General features: G+C 32.9%; 1 protein-coding gene across 1 annotated transcript; it reads left to right on the forward strand.

Annotated features, from left to right (window-relative positions):
• Positions 1-1,642: 1,642 nt before the first annotated feature.
• LOC117123444 (SNF-related serine/threonine-protein kinase-like) lies at positions 1,643-26,434 on the forward strand (the record flags this gene model as incomplete). Its single annotated transcript, XM_033269358.1, is given in 7 exon segments — positions 1,643-2,419; positions 10,236-10,377; positions 17,339-17,542; positions 20,109-20,231; positions 21,759-21,978; positions 23,085-23,250; positions 24,733-26,434. Coding segments are annotated over 7 exon segments (2,313 nt in total). The 3' UTR covers positions 25,587-26,434.
• Positions 26,435-26,745: the final 311 nt, after the last annotated feature.

Below are 26,745 nucleotides of genomic sequence, written 5' to 3' on the forward strand. Positions count from 1 at the left end.
CCCTTTTTTTTTTTGGCCCAGCGGGGTTGTGATGGGGGAGGGGAGCTTCTTCTTGGAGGAGTGTGCTTCTCCCACATCCTCACGTACATTAAACCATACAATATGTAGTATCGGCATAAATAATTTGAATTTTCTGAAATGCCAAGGGGACAGATCTATTTGGAAAGGTGGAGGTGGTGGGGGACAACAACATTTCATTCGGGAAAGTACATGACCGGAACACTCATGAGTAAATTTATCATCATCACACCACCATTAATACTCATTATTACAGCCAAAAAGCGCCAACAAACTCGTGTTCTTTATCAGCGATCATAGAAATCAAATAATGGGTGTGATGTACCATAAAGCATTGTCTTTGATGTAGGGGCCTACAATTTACTATACTTTACCTACTTCATGTGTCTAAAACTAATTATCACGCTTTTTCTCAAAACTCAAATTAAAGGCACGCGTATTAGTTGAGAGTGTATTATAGGTATTTGGTCAGAGATACCGGTATCTTGCTATAAGATAAGATGTACCGTACTCTTAGCTGTACTGCGGTCTCTCGTTAAAACCTGAGTCTTATGTTATTTCAACAATTTTCAGGCCCGTCTTCTTGACTTATGGAATTACATTGCGGTCGATGAGGGGACCAACCCTTAAAAATATGTGTTGGGGGGGGGGTCTATCCCCACTCCCCATGATCTCCGCCCATCAAATTCGCGAATCTTTAATTTACAATATTGTATCCGAACTCAGCTTATCACACCATCATCATTATCATGATCATTAATCATCAAAATTAACATCATAATCGAGATGGTCGTCGTCCAAATCAAAAATTAGAAAATATGGTTGTATATACTTAAAGCCATTATGGTTTAATAATAATTATGGTATATAATACTCAGTCTCAATTTATTTATTAATTATTATTATTATTTTTATATATTTATTATTATTAATATTATTATTATTATTATTATTATTATTATTATTATTATTTTCATTATCATAATCATTTTCACTATCATTATCATTATTCATTATTATCATGTATATTATTATATTAATAATAATAATAATAATAATAATAATAATAATAATAATAATAATAATAGCGAAAATTTTACCTTTCAGAGTCTTCGTTTAATAATAATAATAATAATAATAATAATAATATTCAATATTTAACTTATAACTGTATAATTTTCTAATGGATTTGAATGCGCCCTCGAAGGTACAGCCATGGAAATAGAAAGCTAAATAAAGAGTAGGTTGAATTATGTTGATGTATGTTTCAATGGTTATATTATAAGAGAGCATCGTAATGGCATAGGAAAAATAAGATTTATTCGATCTGTGGTGTGGGTAAATTCTGTGGCGGTGCTCGGCGACAAAAACTGTACAATAAAAATACAATGCTGAGACATCAAGCTGTATTACGAGCTCTCTTAATGGCTAATACGGCAGTCTAAAAAAATATTTGACTAATCAGCATTGGTCTTTCATATGTTAAGACATATAGTTTTCCTATACTGCGCATGTACATTATTGATAAAAGGATGATGAACGATCGAGTATTCCCTCCCAGCCAACTGCCTGTGTGCTCTGGCTCGTAGTCCACGCTCGCCTACCCTGCTAGAGTTCTGAGTAGGAAGCTTCACCGGCTTTCGTTGAATTTGGATGCTAATTGTTTGACAGAATTATTGGATAGATATGATATTTTAGAAAATATGATAGCCAGCACAGAAGTTATATATCCCAGGAACAATTCCGACGTTTGGTAAATATGATCTCTTCCCTTCAAAAGCAGGTATCGGAGGATTTATGATGACCCACCTCAAGGGGTCTAGCAGAAGTACATCTGACAGCAAAATGACCGGTCTCTATGATTTGCAAGAAACGTTAGGCAAGGGTCATTTTGCTGTTGTCAAGTTAGCCCGTCATATATTTACTGACGAAAAGGTGGCCGTAAAAGTTATTGATAAGACTAAGCTAGATGAAATTTCTAGAGCACACCTTCTACAGGAAGTGACATGTATGAAACTTGTGCAGCACCCCAATGTTGTGAGATTATATGAAGTTATTGACACCCAAACAAAACTTTACTTGATTCTTGAACTTGGAGATGGCGGTGACATGTATGATTATATAATGCAGCATGAAAATGGGTTAGGAGAAGACTTTGCAAGAATATATTTTATACAGATTGTACAGGCTGTGTCATATTGTCACAAGCTTCATGTTGTACATAGAGATTTAAAGCCTGAAAATGTGATATTCTTTAAGGATCAAGGAGTTGTAAAACTAACTGATTTTGGATTCAGCAACTGCTACAATCCAGGACAAAAACTTGAAACAAGTTGTGGCAGTCTTGCATATTCTGCACCGGAAATTTTACTAGGTGATTCTTACGATGCCCCTGCTGTAGGTAGGTATAATGTATTTTGCTAATGTGTAAAAAGAAAGCACACAATATGTTACGACACTGCATTATCAGCAGAGAAACTTTCATGCATACAGAAATTAATTTTGCTTTTTGTTTATTTCGTATCTGATTTTTGTTGTCTGTGTAATTTTTTATTGTTTGTTGTATTTTTTTAATTTGTTGACAAAAAAAATGGAAGGATATTTAATAAACAATTCATGCAATATTGTAGGCTAGGTTTACTCTCAGATTTCAGTTATTGTAAACTGTATAATTACCCTAGTGTAGAATAAACAAGTCTCAGTGGATGAAAATATTATTGATGATAGGAGGAGCTACTGAAAGCGTAAGCAGTCATAATCCTGAAAATTGATGGTTATAATGAGTTTAAATTATTGGCAAAAAAGATGAACAGTATAATTTATATGTGTTAATTGTTTGTACAGAATTTGCAGATGTACTAAACCTCTTTTTCAGATAATGAATTTTTACTTATTGTTACTAGGCCATGACTAATCCACACTTATTGACTATTGTTTTTCATTTTAAATTCAACAGGAAAAGTAGGAACAAATACAACATACAAATTCAAATTCTTTTATTCAATAAGCAGAATAGCAGACCAAGGAGCTGAATCGGAGTACGAATTCAGCTCGGAGTACGAATTCAGCTAAGAAACAAAATAAAGAAAATACAGAAGGAAACATTAATTAAAAACCAAACTCAAATATAATCAAAATATAAATAGACATCAAAAAAAAAAATCAATATAAAAGTTTACAACATCCAAATACGAAGACAAAACAAAAAAAATCAGTCACATTTTTACAAAATAAGAACATCAAAAATACGAGTAAAAAAACAAACAAAATGTTTTTACATTAAAAATATAACTTGGTAATCTGTTACTATTTAGGCTATTACTGTTACTATTTATTGTACATTCTAAACATCATTGTTTAGGATTTTAAGTACTGGAAGTTAAGTTTAAGTAACCTGTAGTTAAGTCTTTAATATTACAAAAAGAAATTAATATTTAAATGAATGATACCATAGAAATCATGCAATCAACATAGTGAAAATGACTGATAATAATTAATGAAGGATTTCCTGCCAGTGTGGTTACGTGTGTATTATAATTTTATTACATTTGAAATCACTTGTATTGTATTTTGAAATATAAGTGTAGGCTGGAAAATCATTTGTCTGACCACCTTCTGATCTTCAACCCATCCAATTTATAAGAACTTCCATATCAAAAGTAAAATTAAGCAAAAGCTTTACAAACTATTCAGGTATTATTTAATTGTTTTCATATAATATAATACTGTACATCAATTTTCATTGTTTGAGTAGGAGTCTGGTAATTCACCAGAGTGGATTTTGGGTTGTTTTGGCTGGTTTGTCCATGTTACATTTTGTTGTTTTTACTTTGATTTCGTTCCTTTTCAATATCTGTAAGTGCCTAAAGGTTTTTAATAGTGATAAATCCACCAAATGGTATTATCAATAATAAAAGATCACACAAAAATACATACATACAGTAATGGCCGAGAAAAGATGCAATGCAAATTAAGATCGTTTTTTAAAAGACCTAGATATTCCCGTATGTCCTGAAGAATATGATTGCACAACAGAACCTCTTGCCATGTGACAGACATAATTATAGTTTACCATCATAGAAAAAGAATTTTACACATGATCAAAATACAGTGCACATGATCAAACTCTAGATCCTTGTACAGTGGGCTGTACTTTCAAAATAATGGGAAAATCCCAATCTTGTGGAAGTAGTCAATTTAAGTTTTTACATTTGAAACTTTGTATGTAGATATTTTGATCATTCATTGCAGTCTACAGTACCAAGAAATAGAACTACTGTAACCAAAATCAGTATTACAGTAATTTATAGGCCACATTATGCTGTCCTGAATCATATATTAAAAACATTGGAAAATCCCAGATGCATATTGTTTTCACTAAAAAAATAGTGTAAAAAAAAACAACCAATGACACAGATGATCACCTGTTTTATTTAACATCTTTATTCATATAATTTAAACCAGAATGAGCTAACAGCAAATATTTTATAGTTCTTGGTTTATTAAAGTACTATACATGGAAGTAATATTAGTAATTCTAGTTCATTAACCTTTTTTTTTTTACTGCATCTTCAGACAGAAGTATAAAGATATTTTAGAAAGTACTTTGCAAGTATAAACTTACCAGTAACTAAAAATTACTAAGGTTTCAGTTCATTTGCTGTGTTCTTCATGTGACTAGTATTTGTACAGAAAAATGTCTACAGACTACATTATACAGTAATTCTGTGATTTATTATTAGAGTCAATGTAGATTTTAACATCGTCAGTGATTTAAATTTGTAGACAGATTCTACTGATAACAATTTGCAATGTACACGTACTGTAGGCTTACTGTTAGTAAGTACACATCAAATCAAATATTGTTTATCTACTGCATTATCAATATAAAAACATGAAAAACGTTGAAATCATTAACCAGCATTATTCATTTCTGCTGTATGAATAAACTACTTAATTTGGTTTTTTAAAATTATTATTAGAATATCCACCACCCTTTAATAATATCTTGACCTAAATATATGCTGAAAGTTAAAAATGATTAGTTTAGCATCATCATTCTAACCTCTGAAGGAGAGGTGAAGGGTACAGTATTGGAATAGTGCGTACTGTATCTGTCTGTTTGTGTCCTTCCGGGCGCATAACTCGAAAAATACTGCACTGATTTACTTAAGATTTTCACACATTATGCTGATCGGAAGTAAGATACAGATTTTAGAATGTTATGTATCTTTCGGCCGCAACTGACAGAGCCGACTCAAGTGTATTGTTCAATCAGCGTGCAAACTTGCCCGATTGATGGGCTTGCCACGCGAGGCCTCGTTTGGCGGATGAAGTGGATCGACCACAGGCTATTATTTTTTAAATATTTATAAATATGGCGCAACAAGGCGAGGGTTTGTTAATATTAGATTATCTTGGTTATCAAACTTTAGTACTGCGCTTGTAAATTTTACATGTTAGAGTAGCCGGGGTTTCAGGTGTATGCCTAGTTCTATTAAAAATGGTCTGGTCCTACCTAGCCTACACTAGGCCTAGGCATTCAACAAATGCTTTGTGTTTTGGTAATTAAAAAATTGTCTACGGTACTCTAGGCCTACTATCATGGTTTCATTTTTTATAGCCTATTTTGTACAATGATCAAGGTATAAATTACATAATAAAATTTGAACGTCCACACACAGACAACACAACGAGGATTGAGGTGATGTAAGTGCATAGCGTGACAATTGTGAACCACGTATTTGACTCAGTTTGCTTCAAAAATTACACCAGTGAGCCAATTAGGCAAGGCAAAGCAATCTGTTTCTACTACTTTATTAATTTTCTTTTTTGATACTGAATGAACTACTGTATCAATCAGTTAAATCAATCATTCAAATTTCTTTTTCTATGATCAATCAATACACTTCTTTTTTTTGCACTTTTCCAAACTTCTATGGAAATCTGCCTAATGATACACATACCTACTGTAGTGCTTCCATCAAGCAAGCTTATCTCCTTGGCCTAGCTAGCCTGCCTAATGTACAGTAGCTGTCACATGCTTCTCTGATTCAGGCATACTGTAAGCTAGACCTCCAATTGTTTTCATGTCTCGCTCTGCATGTTTGCTATAGTAGGCCTTACCATCCAATCGTTTATTAGCGGGAAATTTTATCTGGACTACGAAATATTCCTCAGCGGTTAGTGGTGGGGACTTAGCCGAGAATATAAGCGATGCCCAGCATTGCCGGGAGGTCACCAGGACTTTTACATGCATGTAAGTCTGTTTCCTAAATTACATCTCCGGCTAAGTCCCAACTAGGCCTGTTTCTGGGACTGCAATTGATAAGTGCATAAACTATTTAATAGTAATTGGTGATAAATACTTTGAATTTATTTCATTGTCAAGAAGAAACGATTCATTGGTGGTGAGCATGATAAAATTTTAATATTTTTTATGGCAGCTGTGAGTACGCTATTCAGGAATACAATATAATTTTGGTTTATTTAAAATATTAATATTAGTGGCTGAACAATACTGTACTATACTGCAGGTTTACCAAACAAAGCCTTGGCTTATCTGGTTCATCCAGTTCACAATCTTGTCTTGCATAGTCAGTTCTTAATGCATCTATGCAATGATCTAATTTTGCAGTCATTTCTTTTTATATAGTCAATCCATCTTTCCTGGGGTCTCCTTGTGGCCGCCTTTCGTGCACATTATCATAGTTTACAGCTACTGTATGATCTGTTAGTAGAAGCCAGAGTCTGAATTGCGAAGTACAGTACATTATTACCATAATTATACAGTAGTTCAGTAACTAAAATCTAATAAACAAGCAGTACAGTACATCAAATTTCTACAAATCGATATCGATACAAAAATACCATGTGTTAACACATTTTTTATATCAAAATGTTCAGTATTGCATTACATGCAACAACACACATGGAAAATGTGTATTTTTAATAAGAGATGTTTAATTTAAGCTTGATGTTGTGATATGATTAATATAGTAATTTAAATAATTAGATATACCTGTAGTGGATGTCTACTGACTAATTATATATAATCTGTATGTCTGATTCTATAAATGTTTCTTAATATCTTGTACATAAATGTATTAGTAATTTCTATCTGAGAAGCAAAAATAGGAAAGCATAAAGTACTGTAGATTGTTAGTTACTTCCTCATTGTACACAATCTGTCACGTATACCAGAGCAACATAAAAATCATTCTACACTTGAACTAGATAATCAAAAAGTATTTAAATATTTTAATTAGTAAACTTGTCTACAGGAAATTCCATATTTATTTGACCTTTTTTTTCTTAATATATCTGTCATCAAGCCTAAAAAAATGAGGAAGATTTTTGAAGGATCAAATAGCAGTTTTAGAGATATTTAATGTGTAGGAAAAAAACATTTATTTCATTGCACCAATAGATTTAGTGATCAACTACAGTAACTTCAGTGTACAGTTAGATTTGTTTTATATTAAGAGCCTGTATAAAGAAAGTGGAATAGACTATATTATAAAGATATCAAGTACATTATAACGCAAGTCATAGCTTAGTATTAACCATGATTGGTGTTGGAAAAACTGACATTTGTCAAAATGTCTGCACGAATGAAATTTATTTAGGACAATGTTACAAGGCCTGTATATTGCAGTGGATAGTTGAGATGGATGTTTTATGATATGATCAAGTGATTGTAACTAAGTTAATATTATTTTAAGAATCTTTTTACTGTTAAATGTATATTTTTCCATGTTTTACTGTAGTACTAATTTATGGTAAATTATCAATGTATTAACTATTATTTGCAGTTCATATAAAACATAGGTTTGTAATGTTTAAATATATATCCAGTTTCTCTAAATACTGTATAAGATGTCTGCTACAGTTTCTCGCAACTCTTTCCTGAGCCTCATTTGTAAATATGTTTAACATATTTAACATAGAGTACAGTAGACTACTGTACATGACTGGCAAATAATTACTTGGAAAGATACATGCAGACTAGCATAGCCATGGCAAAGAGCTTGATACTTGTGCATAGATTTAGTACAACAATGAATTACCGAATAATTTATACACGGCTAGCATATACTGTATATTGTCAGCACTTGCAGCTTCCCATATATACAGCAGTAAGCTTTATTCTATTGCTGACTGGATTGTTGTTATTGGACCCATGTTGATATATTATATCATTAATTTTTCTTGTGTAATTTAATTGTTTATTATATATATTATTAATTTAATAATTTGTAATTAATTACTGTGTAATAAATTTCGCAGCATTGAGAACCTGTCATACACATGATACTTGATATTGATTAAAATAGTAAATTTTGTAGTATTTTTAATACGGTATTGTATAATTTTAATTTTTTTTGTACTGTAATTAATATTGATAATAATTTTAAAAAAAATAAACTGTACTACTAATTTAAGTAAATGATAAGGTACATTACATATCAGTTGATCATTAAAAAAAAAAAAAATTACCGTAAATGGGTGTATTTCTCCTAGCTAAGTAAAACGGTTTCTAAAAAAACGTTCTTTCAAAGAACAATTTCCTTTGGCAATATAAACAGGACCGTTCTTTGGTACGGCATCAATTCATGATAAGCAGGCCAAAACCGATTTCTTGTGTACTTTTTTAGTCATTGTCTTGGTAAACCGATTAACAACTAATGTTAACTGTTTCATTTGATAGACTATTCCATAGTTAAGGTGATCTGTATCTGGAAGTTTTTATTTTTGGCATGTTTTAGTTCCTTTTATATGAGCATTTCAAGATCTGATTAATTTTGTTTCTTCGACTTGTTCCTGATTTTACGTCAGATAGCAACAGCATCAACATTCAATTGATAAATTAAGATAACTCACTGTAGTTTGAATTTTTATGACCAAATTGTCTGTACATAAGTCATTAGGCCTCAGAAACTATTAATTGTACATAATACAGTAAAAAAATTATATTGTTCTTTTTGGCAATGTCCACATGATCCTGATGTTTTTAAACAGTAACAATTAAGCGTGATTATCTACTGTAGGATATTACATAATCTCAAAAATTTGTTATTTGAAATATTCAGTTCTATTATTTTAAACTTTTCAATAGAGCTTAGCTATTTTAAGTCAAATCGCAAAAGTATCAATTGTCAGACACATTAAGTAAGATGTATGCCAAGGACTTACTTGTATATGAAAAGATTATACATTATATAATATCGGTAATTGACCAGGACATTAAGGATATACTCTGACGTCTTTTGTTGAGCAAACAACTAATTAAAAAAATAATACCTTTTTTATTTGCTTACATTGTAGTACTGTGTAAATTAGCTTTCATTTGAAATTTTAAAGAGAAAATGTTTTTCTCACCAACTATTAGATACATACATTTATATGTTTTTAAGATGTCATCTTTTGAATTTTTTTAAATCGTGTTATTAATCATTAATAATGTGAAACTCTTTAAAATTTTTAGAGTGCTTTATAATACCAAATACTGTATTATTATTGTTATTGTTATCGTTGTTTATTTTATTATCGTACTATGCCTGTAGTATTTCCATTTCACTCGATGTGAGAGAACATCCCTCAAAGAATAATGGAATAGTACTGTACATAATCATAATGGTACTGATAATACTACTGTATACTAATATAATATTCACTGATTTACAATATCTGACATTGATTATTATTAAATTGATATTAAATAAGTACAGTATCAATAGGCAGTGTTAATAAATTCAGTTGCTACATGCAAGCTTATTAAAGGCTACAGGCTGAACTATTTTCTGGTTCTCATCTGCACCAAACTTTGTCTGATTTGTTCAGGGAGAGGGTGGGTAAATAGGCGTACACCAGAATATCTGTCAGTGTTTTCTGGCTGTACGAAGAGTAATAAGCATTTTCTTAGCTGAAATTTCATCCTGTAGCTTTAAAAAATCCATTGCTATTGTAACCCTTGAATTGATAGCTAGCAGTGTCAAATCACTCATGCCTAAAGGGTACAGGTTAGTTCCTTGTCAAAAAATGATGATACAATTAGTTATTTATTGTACTTTACTAATAACAATTAGTTATTTATTGTAACAAAAATAATAATAATAATAATCACTTAAAATTTGTATGAATTGCTTTTTTTCCAAAGGAATATTCTTAATATTGTTGAGAACCTTCTAATGTTTTTAATCTGTTTTTATTCTTAGATGTATGGAGCCTTGGTGTGTTGCTATATATGCTTGTCTGTGGTGAACCTCCTTTCAACGAAACCAATGACAGCGAAACATTAACAATGATTATGGACTGCAAGTATAGATTTCCAGACCATATATCTGACTCCTGTAGAAGGTAAGAAAATACATTAGCTTTTTAAAACATCGCTCTATCCAGCTGATCGTATGGTGCCACCTTTATGAACCTTGGAGACTAGAGTTATATACAATTATCATAATTTACAAACAAGACAAGTTTGTTCACCCATGGGATACTGTATCACTAGTGTCCCACAAACTGACAGCCTTAACATATTACACACATTGGATAAAGCATTGTGTGTTGCATTGTCTTGAGAAAGCGATTGTCACTTACAAGTAGAACAGAGATATTCACTATTGACAATTCTTGGTGCATGTGTTGTGTGCCTAAATAAATAAATAAAATAAAATTAAAAAAATTAAAAATAAATTAAAAAATTTAGTACTATACAGTAGTTTAATTTATATAATTATATAATACATGCACATACACTTAAATTCAAGATGTAAAGAAATACCTTAATTGAATTGTAATGCAAATGGCACTATCCACAAACAGGCTGAAATCTAGGACCAATCATATTTTTAATCTAGTCATTTATAACCACTATTTTGTTATGTTTCAAAACTGTCTTCCCAAGATGTCATTGGATACATAATTAATCACGCACAATGTTCAACCACTTTTGATCCCTAGAGAAAATTTTTGTTCAATACGTAATTCAGTTCCAGACAAAATTATTCACATGTTGCCAGGTACCCATTTATACACCCAAGTGTAGAGTGAAGCATGCAATACTGCAGAAAAATAGTTTCTGCAAGTTTACAAGCAATTACTCAGTATTGGACTCAAACTTGGAAGCACTCAATTGAAAGGCCAAAGTCAAACTGCTGTGCCACATTTCCATAATTTTCATTTTAGAGATTAAACTGAAAAGCAATAAAACATACATGAAAGGTTGCGATTTTCTTATTGTTTTTGGCTTATGAAAATATGGGCGGTACATTAGCCCAAAAAATGGATACTGTATGAAAAACATATTATTAACAAACATTATGATGCTATTCATGTCAAAAAATTCTTAATTTTTTTAGCAGCAAATCTTAATACATCATAAATGTATCATCAATTTAATGTCGTGAATACAGTAAGTAGTTGGGGTTGCTATTAACAATAATTTTTCATTTGAACACCAAATGCAGGCTGGCTTGCTTGTTAATGTTAATTTCATGGAGTCCACTTTATGACAATGGTACAACTATAAGTGATGACCTATCAAACTGCAAAATTCTAAATTAAAATTAATTAGACCCAATCACAAAAATATGTACAGTATAGTTTCTTGTTCAACCTTTTTGAAAAACATGGAATGTCACCTTTTTTGGCCATTAGTTTTTTTCTTCAGATAAAGTTGTTAATCAGATGACATTGAATCTAATCTTATCTGCACAAGCCAATAGGAAAAATGAGGAAAAAGGAACTATTTATATTCTACAGTCTACAACTCTATAGACTGAAAAGTTTTTGTAATGTTGCAATTTGGGTGAGAATTTTTTTTTCTCATCGCCTTGCATTTGCAAGTAGGCAGTAAACTACAGCAGCGGGGAGTAGGGAAAAAAAATTCTTTGTGTTGACAAGCATGATATCCTACTCACTTCGGATACACTTTGTCACGTAATAGAACTAAAATGATTAATTTGCTGATGCAACTAAAAATGCGGTTTGTTACCAGCAGCCTAATTATAGTATATTGTTAAGAAAATTTTTTTTGTGTCCAAAGACCATAAAATCACCCCCTCCCCCAACACTTAAACCATATTAGGAGTTTTACTCTAGACTTGAGACTGGTAGCCTTACAGTACAGTAGCTGGCCACATTGCTTGGACCACAAGATTGACTTGTTGGATCTCTTCCCCCTGTTTTAATTTACTACAAATTGAATTTGAATTATGTTTAATGCATGAGAGATATTGGCAGCTTTTATGAGACAGAATTACTGTATGTCAAGTGAGGAATGATATATGTTTTAATTAATTGTAATTATTGCTACTTATTCATCAAGTTCCCATCATGCAACTTCTTGCAGCAGTTATTACTGCTTAAATGCTTATTCCTGACAAAATGTCAGTACTATAGATTACAGTACAACTAATTTCACCTAGACAGTATTGTCCCGTTTAATTAGATCATGTTGTACAGACATATAAACAGTATGTTAAATGTCAACCCAGCAAGATTTAAACATGAAAATGTATTCTTCTACTATTCTGTATGCCTAGCATCAATCTCTAAATGCATAAATCTTTTGGGTTATGACATTTACAGGCAACGAGGAGAGAGTATAAAACATCGAAATTGCTGAAGAAAGTAATATTGTTTTACAGTTACTGGAATTGGAATTTAAAAAAAAAAAAATTCACACAGTATCTGTAAAGGCTCTGAAACTGCTGAAGGGATTATTGCAAAGAAACTTGGCACACGTACCCTGTAAATACAGATCATTTTGGAGTCTGTTTTATAAGCATGCTGTTCTTGTACATTATTTACTGTATACGCATGAAAATTTCAACACACAGTAGAGGGTGCTAAATGTTATATCTCAACATGTTGTGGCCAGAGATCGCTTGAGCGATCGAGAGCACCAAGACATGGACACCAGTCGTGCAGTCTGCAAGTGTTTTCCAACATATAGGGAACGAAATGCTCAAACACAGCGAGCTGGAAAACGGGAGGAGCTGTCACACATTCTGGAGTACAGTATACAGTACTGTAGGTCCCAGCTATGCCCAGGTCATTCATTTCTTCAGTGGGCCTTTCTAATGCTACTATAATACTGTATCTGCCATTAGCAGAGTAACTGACACTTTACTTTAAAGGGAAATCTTCACTACACACCGGAGACTGGAGTGATTGCAGGGATGTACTTATGGTGGGTGGAGGTGGGCGGCACCACCCAGCCTTGAAGTTTTCCACCCAGTTTAAAGCTAATTTCATGGCCCTCCACCCACCCTTATTAAAAACCCATTTTTTTCATCCTTAAAATCCCTTCTTATTATTTAGAGTTTAACATTGTTATCACCTACCCAACCTTAAAATGTATCACCCACCCTTAGTTTTCTACAGCCTACAACCATGTGAATGCTAGTATAAACACATAAAGAAGAAAATACAAGATTGTTGTTTTTAATATATTTAACCACAAAAATGCTACAAGAATTTTGATTACATATTACATGTAAAAGCCTGCCTCCTTCTTATGTTCTTATAGTGTCAACCATAAATGGTATGACATTTGAATATCAAATCGCAGTAGCTGTATTTATACAGTTAGGACCGTACTGATACTAATGTATGCACAAAGGTGAGCGTCCTCAAGCATCCTCACTATTGCGATTTTAACCGGTTTTCATCCAAAGCAGTATAATTATGTTAACAAAATTTTTAGTTATAATCAAAGGTATTTAGAAGCATAGTTTGATTATGATACTTTGAAGACAAAGTATTTTCTTGTTCAAAAATTCCTTTCAGGTACAGTACGGTAATAGACTTAGTCCCTTATAATTCTTTTTTCTTATTCTGGACATCACCACCAACGAGCAAGTAAATTTAGAGATGGAATAAGGGACTTGTAAAACACTGAATGCAGGTATCCGGATGCCAAAAGAATGACGTAATCTTATATTCCGTATTTGAATAAATGGGCGGACTGAAATAAATGATTTTAACCAATCACAATGCTGACATTTTCAGAGCCACAAACGTGTACAGAAAATGAGCCACTTGCGTTGACTAGTTAGGCATGGCTAAAAAATAGTCCTGCCTAAATAAAAAGGGCCTAAAATGAAAATGATGTACAGTAGGACGAGTGGGCAAAGACAATTATTAAGCTTATGCTAGATGGCCTGTATTATTATATATTGGAACTCAGGCTAATACAGTAATTGTAATTGTTCATCAATTGAAAGTAATATAGGTAATGGATGCAGCGAAGGTGCTCGCGATGCCAGTGTGTAATACTGTAAATATCATGGGAGTTCTATCTGTTTAATAATGGCTTGATGGTAAAGCGTCACACTCCCATCGTCTTGAGGTCCAAATTTGAATATAGTAGATTTTTTGTCATGACTAATCCATCCTAGGATAATGATGGGGTGAAATAACTAAAATGTTGTTCAAACCTTGTTGTTTAAATGTTGCCTGGTTGATCCCAAGATAATGGTGGGTTCAACTCATTCACGCAGCATGGTGACCTCGAGCACAGTTTATGGTTTTGTTGCTATGGTTTTATTTTACAATGCATTGTTGTCCATGTCTGCGCTATAAATACATACTCTACAGCGCTTCACCAACAGTTGGACATCATGATCATGAACCAGAAATGGTGGGTTAAAATTGGTCGGTTAAAATTGGTCGGTCAACCTTATGATACCATTCCAGTGACTGTTCCCACAGACTTATTGCTCGGTCAAGCCAATATTATGCTACGGTTGACCTGCCAATCTTGGAGAAGTGGCATTATAAAAAAAGTAGTCAGGGACAGTATCTACTAGGATAACCCTCCCAGCATGCAGTGCATAACATTCTTTTTCATTTGAGAGGTGCAATAGAATGAATTAGTATTCCCACAATTGTGACCTGGTGGGCAGCTGCCTTATCGAACACATTTTATTTATAACAATATGGGGGGTGAATGATTTCTTAACTGTTTTCCCTCGATGCTGTCTTAAAGTTTTTATTCACTATTTTAATTACACAATTTCAATCACTGTGGGATAGAAAAAAATCATCACTCACATTAATTTAATATAATAATACTGCCCAGTATGAAAGCAGTTGAGTATGCCTGACTACGAACCAGTGTAATAAATAGTGGTCCACTTCTCATAAAATAGAAGAGTTCTCCTAAAGATGTTTATTGTTGCGTTTTAACATGCTGATGATGATGAATGGAGTGTAATCATAGCTTCAGAATCCAGGTGCATACTGTTCAGTCCTAGATTTCAAAGAAAACAATTTAAGCTTTATTAATACAAAGGAACTTGTTTACTGAGAATTAAGGCTCCAGATTGAAAATCTTTGAGGAATTAACATCTTTAAATGAAGAAGACAAAAATACTACTGTTTTTATTTGCATAATTCCTCCCTCGAATCCATGCCCCTGGCCAATACTTTTGCCTCGAAAATACGCCCCCTCAATGATTGTAAACAAATATAGTTGAATCAACATCATTCTCAACTCATTCTATTAATGTTCTGCTCCAGTAGTTGTAACCTGTTTGGGTCAATAGTGTTGTACTTCCACATTTACTGTGAAATTAAGGGGTGTTTATTTGAGTATTACATGTTCATTTTACACCCAAAAAAAAAAATAAACGCCTCCCTTGAATAACCACCTCCCTCGAATAAATTCCCCCTCAATGTTTTATAAATTTGACATAATAAAAGAAATCAGATTGTATTCTGCATCAGGAGGGATTTATTTGGTATGACATAGCAATTAATTTAAGTACTGTATATAAAACTGTGGCATTAAACATTCTATTAAAATATAGAGTGACAGTAATATTCTGACAAATTTCAAAACCCCAAAATGCTGATTTGTGGGCTAATCATATCCTACAGAACAGAGGAAACAAAGCAATGAGGAAAGAGGACTTCAAACATAAGATAAACATAATATGAAGACAATTTATAAGCAACATTAGTATTTTGTCTTATAAGTGAATGTTTATATAAGAGCAGGATGTCAGTAACGTTAACTAGTAACTCTACATTTACAGGATGTAATTAATCTGAAAGGCTCATTATGAGGCTAAGAATCTGATATTCTTCCCCGAAAAATCAGGGAGTTGGCAGGATTTATTTTTATTTATTTATTTATTTATATATATAAAAATATAACACCAAAACAGGCAGCCCGTAGCTGAAATCGTTGGTTTACAAAAAAATATATATATATTACACCAAAGGTAGCAAAATAAAAAAAAAGAAATCTATCAAATTCACAATCCAATTAAACTAAAGCAAAAATTATTGAAAAAAAACATTTTTTACACACACAAAAAGGGAAAAAAAAACAAAAAAAAAAAACGCAGATACAAGACACCAGCAAAGGAACTTAAATTAAACAAAACCACAAAACAAAACAAGCAAAAAACTTTAGCATCACAAAAACACAAAAACCACAACCACCAAAAAACACATATACGAGATTGAGATCAACTATTGCACTGAAATTTAACGTAATTAGCAATGTGTTTACCTATACCTATTTAGAATTTTACAAATAGTAAGAACCGGAGAATTTCTAAAACGGTTAGTCCTGCCAAAAGGGATATCAAGGGGGTGGGGGCTTATTTAGGGAAATAGATCTAACCTCTCTTGTAACAACACGGTAATTGGGAAGGATATACTGTACCTATAGATGTCAGATTCCAAAATCTTCTTCCCAAAATTGATGATAAGGGCTTCTCTCCTAAAATAGAGAGTGGTGAGGTTTGTGCACTCAAGTGCAGTGCAGCTTAAACCAGGCACTCACAGCGCATGACAGTCGTCGGGTGACGTGAGTTCATGGAAAAAGCAACTCCACTACGTGCACACAATGGATGCTACCGACAATTAGCAGATTGTGTCGCATTGTCTGACGCTAACAGGGACTGGGGTTGGGTACGTCGGCCGACGGTCCTATGAGGCAGTGAGTGCCACGGTTTTAGATTACTGGGATCAGAAGGCAGTTACCAATAAACTGCTCATTATCCATGTTAAATTTTTACTATACTTTATATATGTGGCAAAGACGAGCCGAATCAGTCACTCCTCGCAAAAAATTGATATTTAGTTAGCGGGGAAGGCGGGTAATAATTTATCCAGGTGAGTTTCCACTCATAGACTACCAATACGGCCATCCCATGGCAAAACAACGTAGCTGCTTTTATAATTTAGTTAAGTTACGTTGTTCTGTTTTGGAACAAGAGAATATCACTACATGTAATATGTTGTGTCATGTACTGTATAAATACTTTAATAAATGTGATTGATTCTTATCGTCTTTCAGTTTGATATCTCAGTTACTGGTACGCGAACCCGAGAAACGTTTGGATTTAAAGACGATTGAAAATCATCCTTGGCTCAAGATGAATCAAGTACCCATTGCAGTTGAACCGCTCATTACTAAGCAGGATATATCTGTTGGACTGCATTCGGCCATAATCGAATCTATGATTTGCGGAAACGTCGCTGATGAATTCACTATAACAAAGTAAGCAATCATCGTAATCCTTTTCATAAACATTAGTCAACCAAAAGATTTGTTTTTGTGATAGTTGTTTTTTTATAGTCTTGTAATTATTTTCGTAAGTCTAGTCTTTTGTGATTTTGATGTTTTTCTTTCCAATGATCATATAATAATATTTATTTATTACCAGGTAAATTACAACAACAATACAACATAAAAATAAGCGTCCTTATGATTGCTTGAAATGCAAACTTAATCAACTGTCATTAAAGTATAATTATCTATATTCTTTTTTTACTTTCTTTACTGAGTACCATCTACAGGGTGGGGTGCAGCCAGTGATATGTTTCTCTATCTGTTTCTGTCTTGGGCTGTTTGTGTTGCTATCTTTCATACCTACCAGAACAAAAACACTACAAATAATATCAAAACAGTCAACTAGGGAGGAAGTGGCAACTGGGGGTCATCTTTATTTTTTCTTTTTTTAAATATTTTTTCTTTGCTCTAGTGAAATTGATTTTTTTAAATTGATAACCCTTAATCACTATTACAAAAGTTCAAATTCCTTATCCAAAAATATAGTTGATAAAAGTTATATAAATATACCGTCAAATCTCAAGTAGAGGCCCTGGGCTTCTTGTTTTTTTAAGGACCCTTGTATGCGCTTCTTTTTGAAACAGGCCTCTTTTCACGATGGCTTCTTTTCAAAATGAATGCTGTAAATTTTGGAATTGCTACTTCAGTACTATACATTATTCAAAATGGAATTCAAAGTTTTTACCACGGTAGAAAAATATATTAATATTTCGTTGTTCATATCACGAACTAACACAATCAAAGTAAATTGTGTTAGTTCCTGAAATCACAGTAGCGCGTCAAAACGAGCGTGTATTGGTTGTCAAGCAATTTTGTATTCTTTACCACACAAAAAGTCCTTAACAACAACAGCGCGTATTTTGACGCGCTTTCTTGATTTCACGAACTAACACAATCTACTTTGATTGTGTTAGTTCGTGATGTGAGCGATGATTTATACTGACACGCAATCAAAGATAACGTCAGTCTGAATGTGTAAATAGTACTACAGTACAGTTCGTCTTCCAATTCGAGACTGCCTTTAGGGACCTGAACATTTGGTGTGATCTCAGAGTTGGTCTCCGTTAGAGGGCTAGTTTTGTGTTAAAAGGTTGAAGATTGTTATTTGGGTCTTTAGAAAAGTGGTCTCAACTTACAAGGGTCTCGGATTTAGAGGGGTCTCGATTTGGAGGATGCACTGTACCTCGAAAAAGCCTATGTTATCTTGATTAGAAGCCAAAAGGATTACATTTACAAACTGAATAGGGTGAGGAGGCTTCTTTTCCAGGTGTGCTTTTCTCAAGATTAAGCACATGGGGCTGTATAGTATAGTACCTTTATATGGCATTATTTATAGTCCTGTTCCACACCTTAATTCTCAGTGATTATGTAAATTAGGTTGTTTGTTAAAGCCAATCAAGGAGTGAGACCTACTGTAGGATGTTTTCATTTTCATTAAAAAATGAATATTAGAAATGAATAGTGGATTACAAATTAATTGGGACTTGTCAAGATTATGAGAATGCTACTGATAATCTGATATTACTTTTTCTTTCGATATTTGGGTTTTTTTTTCATTGCCATATAATTACATAGATCCTGTAAAGTATACTTATACAATACTACAGTATGACAAATGTGTACATTATATTCGTGCAGAAATTAGTTGCTTGCTCTATTCTAGTGTATAATTACTGTAGATTCAAAGTTGATGATGATGATGATGATGATAAGTTATGGAATTAATGACATTGCCAGTCATTTTTGTAACAATACATTCTTAGCAATACAGTATGCCATTATCAAGGTTTATGTTTATGAGATCCAAATAATAATTTTATATAATACAAAATTAAACCCTTTTAAAAGTAAGCATTAGCTTGGGTTGTACCATGAGGTTGTCATAGGTTTGCAGCATACTGTATATATTTTGGCTATTAAATCAAGCATCACCAACCACCACACTCTGCTTCAATAATTTTATACATTTAAAAAAAAAATCAAATAAAAAATTATATATGAAGTGGCATCACACAATAGAGTAGGTCCAGAATACACTAATATGAAACTATTGATAAAAAAAAAAAGCATAGATAGGCAAATTTGGTATTCCATCCATAACTACTGTACCATCTCTTATTGTAGTTACTGTATTGTATTCAGGGCTGAAATAGGGTAGCTTTAACTCATCAAAGGAAGTGAAAAATTATAACATCTCGTAATACGCCACCAGCTCTACAGCTAAAAAGGGCCAAGAAACCAACTTGATGCCCTGCAAATTGAGATCCAGTTGATTTTATTGGCAGCTACTCATAGCCTTGAAAAAAATCATTTTGCTTGTTCCCCTGATTAAGATGCATCTTTTGCATGGTTTTTTTTCAGTAGATTCTAGAGTGTTCCATACTTCCTACTTGCAATTTGAAAATAATTATTTCTGTACCTACAGTAAGGCACTTTCAAATTTTGTAGACATGTGATTTCTAATTACTGAACACTCTGCTTATATCCTGTACAGCTCTCTTGAAAGTGACTCCTATGATCACATCACTGCTACATATTTCCTGCTAGCGGAACGCAAGTTAAAGAAGAATCTGTCAAAGAAAAAAGCTGCAAGTTCACCTGCCTGTCAAAAGTCTAGGTATTGCTAATGTTATTTGTCATCATTTAATGTTTTTTTAAAAATTAAATGTGAAAATTGCAGTGTGCAATGTGTGTAGGTGGGGCTTTTTTTACACATTATTCTCAGCTGATAAGCTTCAAAGTATGTTGGTCACAATCAACTGTGAGTTTAATTACAGTAATAATACATAAAACAAGGATGTACTATAGTTATGGTGGGTGGAGGTTGGCCTTGAAGTTTTCCACCAAGTCTAAAGCTAATTTCATGGGCTTCTCCCACTTTTCCATCCTTAAAATCTACTTTTTCACTTACTCTTAGTTTTCTTCAGCTAACAACCCTGATAATAGTAATAATGCCCAGGTTTTTCTCCTGCTTTGGGCTTTAATTAGAAAAAATATTTAAAAAAGATATAAAATAGGCATTCAATTGGGGCTGTAGAAAGGCGGTCTTTAATTGGAGGTGGTCTTCACATTGAAAGGGTCTTTGAAGCCAGAATCCAAAGGAAAATATTTGTTGATATGTTATACAACTTATTTTTCTAAGACACAAAAGTTATGTTTGACGAATGACACTGGAATGGTTAATGAGATACAGATTTTTAAATATTTAAAAAATAGGGGAAAAGGGGAAATATTCAACTCATTAACAATTCCCAAGGTTTTGTCTTTTTTTTTGTCTTCAGTTGTAAAACATATCCAACATTTTTTTTCCTTCGTATCCTGGCTTTAATTTGAGAGAGACCTCTATTAATAATTAAAAAACAGTAATTGGTAAGATAAGATATTATTTTGAACATTTTAAAATGATTTTGAAAGCAAGATACTCTATGAAGGGTGAAGGGTCATCGTTAGCAATCTGCGTATTCGCAAGTCCGTTTATTAGTATGTGACTCTGCAGTTTTTCCATTAATCTATCAGCTGTGCTTTCTTATTAACCTCTGCATAATTATCTTCCTTCTTTTGATTTCAGTTCTCTTTCCTTCTATTCTTCTTATAATTACTTTCTTCAGTAACTAATTTCCTCCCATCCCAATACATGACCTTTCTGAGTTTTCAATCAATCTGATTCAAATTAACTTACATCAAAAAATGTTACTAAATTATTGATTCTTCCTTAGTATGCATGTTACAATGTTAATTATACCAGTATAGATTTACGTAAATTCTCTAGCTCAGGCTAATTATATATAAATAAGACTAAACTAGCAAATATCTAAGAAATGTTCATACCATACCATATTTTTTAATACTCTACCATCAGAGTGAGATCTACCTATCAGTGGTCTTAAATTTTGAGAAAACGATGCAATGGATGGTTTCTCTGCGGTAGTCTTTTCTATTGATTTCTGAGTTCCTTGGTAGTCTAGGTTTTTGTGTTTTTTGTTTTGTGAACATCAGCGCATAGAGACCATGTATTATGCGCCATTACCATCAATATGTAGATTTTTTACATTGATCCTCATAGGAAAATGATTTGTTACACAGAAATTGTCAATAGTCATCATTTGTGTTACGTAAATATATTTCAAACATCAATCCTTCTTAGATTGAATGGAGAGGATCAAGGGAAAATTTCGAGCCAACCCAGAGCTATTGAAGATCGACAAAAACCACCCCTTGAAAGACAAAAGAGCACAGAGTCTTTACCGCACGAAGATTCAGCCCTCGGCAGCAGTCCCCGTCGCCATTTACCTGAACGGGAACACCTGTCCATTCAACCTAGACATAACTGGAGTATTGTAAAGGAAGGAATTGAGAGCCTAGAAGTAAGATTCAGTTATTTTTATTAATAATATTATATTTACTTAAAAAAATTGTTTTTATTATGAAATTTTGTGTTTAATTTTTATTTAAATATACCATTGTGAGAAGATTAATCGTAATGGTGGTTTGTAGGTTGTTGCGTTAAATCTCAATAAAAGTTTACATTGCTACTAGTACAAAATACCAGCAATTTTTTTCATCTGTATTTTTTCTCTTCCATATCCTTTTGGACACCCTTGACCTTCATCTGTGGTTGACTCCCACTCAATCAAAATTGTACTTTTCCTGACCTAACATGTTTCCGTTAGCAATATTCAAATGAATATTAATGTCTTGTTTGTAGAATGTTTCATTGGATAGTGAAAGCTCTCAATTGCTTGTGTTGCAAAATCAAATTAAATTTCTTTAAAAAAAAAAATCCTTTTTATAATTAATTATCATATTCTGACTTGATTGATTTTATTTGATTACATACAGTGTTCAAACTGTGTAGGCCAAGGATTGCAAATAGTGAATATATAAAAAATAATTTGTTAGACTTACTTAGCGCTTAATGCCAACAAGGCCTCCAGGCGCTTCACATTATTACCCCCAGTTATTAGATCAAGCACATATAGAACACATACTCAGCTCCGTATGGAGAATTCTATAATGTTGCAGCTATAATCGGCGTGTTTTGTGTTTGAGCCTACCAGTTACCCACATGTACTCCTGGGTTAAGAGAGACAACTGTAGATAAAGTGCCTTGCCTAAGGACACAAGCAAGTAGCATAGCAAGGGACTAAAGCCTGACTTCCATAAAATTGATACAGTGTTTTACTGTGTAGGTCTTTCCTATGCATATCGGGAAGGCTCCTCCATTCTAATGACTAATCAGCATCGCCAGAAGCTATCGGTGAAAACAGGGCTTAACTCAACATAGACATATAATAAAATAATATTATAATATATAATAATATATATATTATATTATATATCATATAATTGATTGTCGGGAGACAATCCCCTACTCTTCTGTAAAAGAATTCTTTTTAATGCATATAACCTTAATGTATTATGTACATGGGACCAATGCCCCGATGTAAAAGTATTTTGCTTGTATTTTAAGGAAGAAGAGGAGGAACACCATCTTCTATTTGAAGATATGGATCTGACTGGTACCCCTAGTGGATCAAAGGCTGCAAGTAGGAAACAAACTAATACAAGTAATCGCACTACCTTCCAACAACGACGTACTACCCCGACCACTTTAAACCAAATCACTGAAGAGGAAGGTAATAATATCAAAATATGCTCTTACAGTTTCTCAAGATTATAAAAAAAAATTGTCTGTATTTTTTTATTTCATAATTTGTAACAAGAATAATATATTTCCTATTTTGTCTACCAAAATCAACAATATAAATGCAAAAACCAAAAATGCTCTTAAAATTTCTCAAGATTGTAAATAATTTGTCTTGTTATTTTTTTTTTAATTCTTGCTCATAACAAGGAAAATAATATTTCCTATTTTGTCTGCCAAAATCAACACAATAAATACAAAAACCATATGAAATTTAAGATTATCTACCATACAGTTTAATATTAAAAAGCTTATCCAAGCTGTTGAAGCAGGGCCTTGGAATTAGCAGCTAATGAAGAAAAATTAATTAGAATCAACAGGCATCAACAACAACACTGGCAATAATAGGAAATAGTGCAGCCCTAGGTGTGGTGAACTATTAACTATTAGTTTTTTTAAGGTTCTTTGAATGAAGTACAAAGAATTATAGGCTGGAAGGTTTTAATGCTTATGCTCAGACTAATGGTATTGTATTATCCCCTAGAGAGCTGAGTATAATGTTTAGTGGTTGTTTGATTCAGTGATCGGTAATACTAAAGTACATAGCGTGTTGGGATTGTGTACAATAACGTATATTCTTGTGAATAAGACAAGACTTAAAATAGGAAACTACAATGAAAAAACCGGGGGTTTTATATGCGCAACACATACAATTTTTAAAAATTTTTGAATCATGTTCGTTGTATGTGCAGATCACCCATAACACATAAATTTACTAGCCCATAAAAACGGTATTATTTGGAGGATTAGCCCTCTATTCATGAGGGGTACCTCAATCATCAGGTGCTGGCTTTGAATGAAGCTTAGTTGCAATGTATAGTATTATAAATAAAATAAGTATGAATTCAAAGTGTAATAATAAATAAAAATTAGATATAATTTTTTTTAATTGGGTAGTATTGTATTGAGGTATTAATAAATATCTAGACATTCACAAAATTTCAACCAATCTCAGTACAAGTATTCCGATTTCAGCTAAAGTAACAAGCTACAATACTCATTAACCTTTTGTGTGTTGTAGTGTTGTATGTCTGAAGGTAAAATCTCCTTCAGGGCCAATATTTATCTCTGCCCTTTTCTATTACATCAGTAGCACTGAATTTAGGTTATTTTTGGATGCAACGCTGTTGGCTAACAATCTAACATTCAGTATATGGCAATTGACACACAATCCGTTTAACTATAGCCATTATGTACTCAAGGGTGATGTGAAAAAAATTGTTAAAAATAACAAGCAGTCACGTTTTCAGGAAAATAACAAGACAAGATATTTTTGCTATTACACCCACTTGCTTTCAATCAATGAGATATTTTAATGTTTTTTTTTTATTGTTTACTACATAAAAATTTGGAGTAAAGTTCTTTCAGTCAGTGATTATTTTATAAAATAAAAAATAATTTGCTTCATTCGCAGGAGAATCTGAGGATGAATATGGAGATTTGAAAGACGAAAAATTATCAAATTCACGGAGCATTCATGGCCGTCAGACAATCACTGTGAAGAACAAAGCACCGCAATTCAAGCGAGCGAAAGTGAAGAAAAACAACTCCAGTCGAGGGGGCTATAGTTCATCAGATGCAAGTGATGAAGATTCTGACACAAGACGAAGATCCGATAAGTTTGATATCCCAAGCCGTGGCAAACGCAGAGGCAGCAAAGATGGACCCCCCGGTGGGGGTAGTGGCAGTGGTAGTAACAACAGTAAACAAGGAATGAGTGGGCCTGGTGGGAAGGCTAACAACAGTGGCACTAGAGGGGGGTATAAAAATGATAGCAATAGTAGTAATAATTCTAATAGTGCCTCTGGAAATTACGAGCAGAAGCGGAACAACGAACTTAGAGACAGCTTAAAGCAGAGCAACCTAAGTGTAAACTCATCGCATTCATCAAGCTCTTACAGTATAAGCAAATACGCCATTGATCCTAATAATACCACACCAAGCGATTCCGATGATCAAGCCACAGAGTTACATAAGGTCTGGTCTAAAAATAGCATGACCAAATCTGACAGCAATCTGTACATAATTCCGTCAGAATCTGAGAAGAACAACTCACTGACTGATTCGGAGATAGAAAAGAATTCACGGGACACTACACTTTACATTGACAAATTGAACATAGATCTAAATGGCAATGGAAACCAATGGAAATTGGATTTCAAGAAAAAAAGAAACAGGATTAGAAATTTTGATGATGTAGACGATGAAGGCCCTGTGCCAAACAAGACACCATCCCGTGTGGAGAGTAACTGTTGCAGATTATTCTAAAGTGCTTGAAGCTATCGCTGCTGGGAGACATTTTGAAATGGGGGTGCTGATTTTGGAAGGAAGTCACTACAGCTATACAACTGAAACCAGGCTTAGCTTTGGATGTCTTGCGTGGATGCCTTCAGCACCCATACTTTAATATAGGTGGTACTGTATCAAACTGAGACCTCCCCCCCCCCACCCCTAGCAACCTTATATTAAATCAGGATCTGTGTCATCTGTACTTTAATTAGGCATACTCTATCACCCCCAGCATTCCTAATTTAGTTTAAGAAACCACCTCGATCATAGTACCACTGGTCCCTGCAACTATAGTGTTAGTATGATAAATTGTTTCAATTCTTGTTTGTGGTATGGTGTAGCATCCAAATAACAGTATTTTACGTAGTAAATAAACTATCTACACTTGTAGTGTTATTTTGCTTTCTCAAACATTTTTCATATATTAATTACCTCAAGTGGTACACTCTCGAATAACAACATCAATTTTCTGAAATTAATCCATGTTAATTTATATAGTTATTTCTCTTGGTTTGTATTTTAGGTGAGTATTACTTTGGTATTTAATTATAGTCTTTGTAAGTCTCAAATATGTTTTAACCACCTGAAAAAAATTCTAAATTTATTTTTACACTGAAAAAGGAAATTTTTGTTGTTGCAATTTTTCAGTGTATGTCAAGCATTTTGAAATTAAACTTATTGAAGGGGCAATGATGAATTTGGACACCGTATAATGTTTATTTTTAACAGATTATTGCAAAGTGTGGCCCTTAGTTTAGTGAAAATAACACTTACGAATCCTTCACCTGAAATTAATAATAATAAATGTGTTTGAATTGTTTTAATAATTTTATTTTATCTTGTATATAAATACATTTCTTGCCAATCAAATTGATGGTGAAGTCAGATTTGCATGAATTTGTGTGTATACTAAATGTAGAAACATAGATAAAAAATATATTGTATATATGCAGGTACAGTTTGCAATATGTAAGAAAAACCTTGGTTAACATTGCATGACTATCCACCAACACATTGTTTAAAGCTGGAATCGGTACATCCTTTCTTTATTTTTTTATATCATTTTATATGTACAAATGTTTAAGACATTGTGCCCAGCGTTAGGACCTCATGATATCTGTATTGTGTTGAAAAAAAA

Source organism: Anneissia japonica, unplaced genomic scaffold, assembly GCF_011630105.1.
Source record: "Anneissia japonica isolate Jap-2015-1 unplaced genomic scaffold, ASM1163010v1 scaffold287717_len1600092_cov198, whole genome shotgun sequence".
Taxonomy (NCBI): domain Eukaryota; kingdom Metazoa; phylum Echinodermata; class Crinoidea; order Comatulida; family Comatulidae; genus Anneissia; species Anneissia japonica.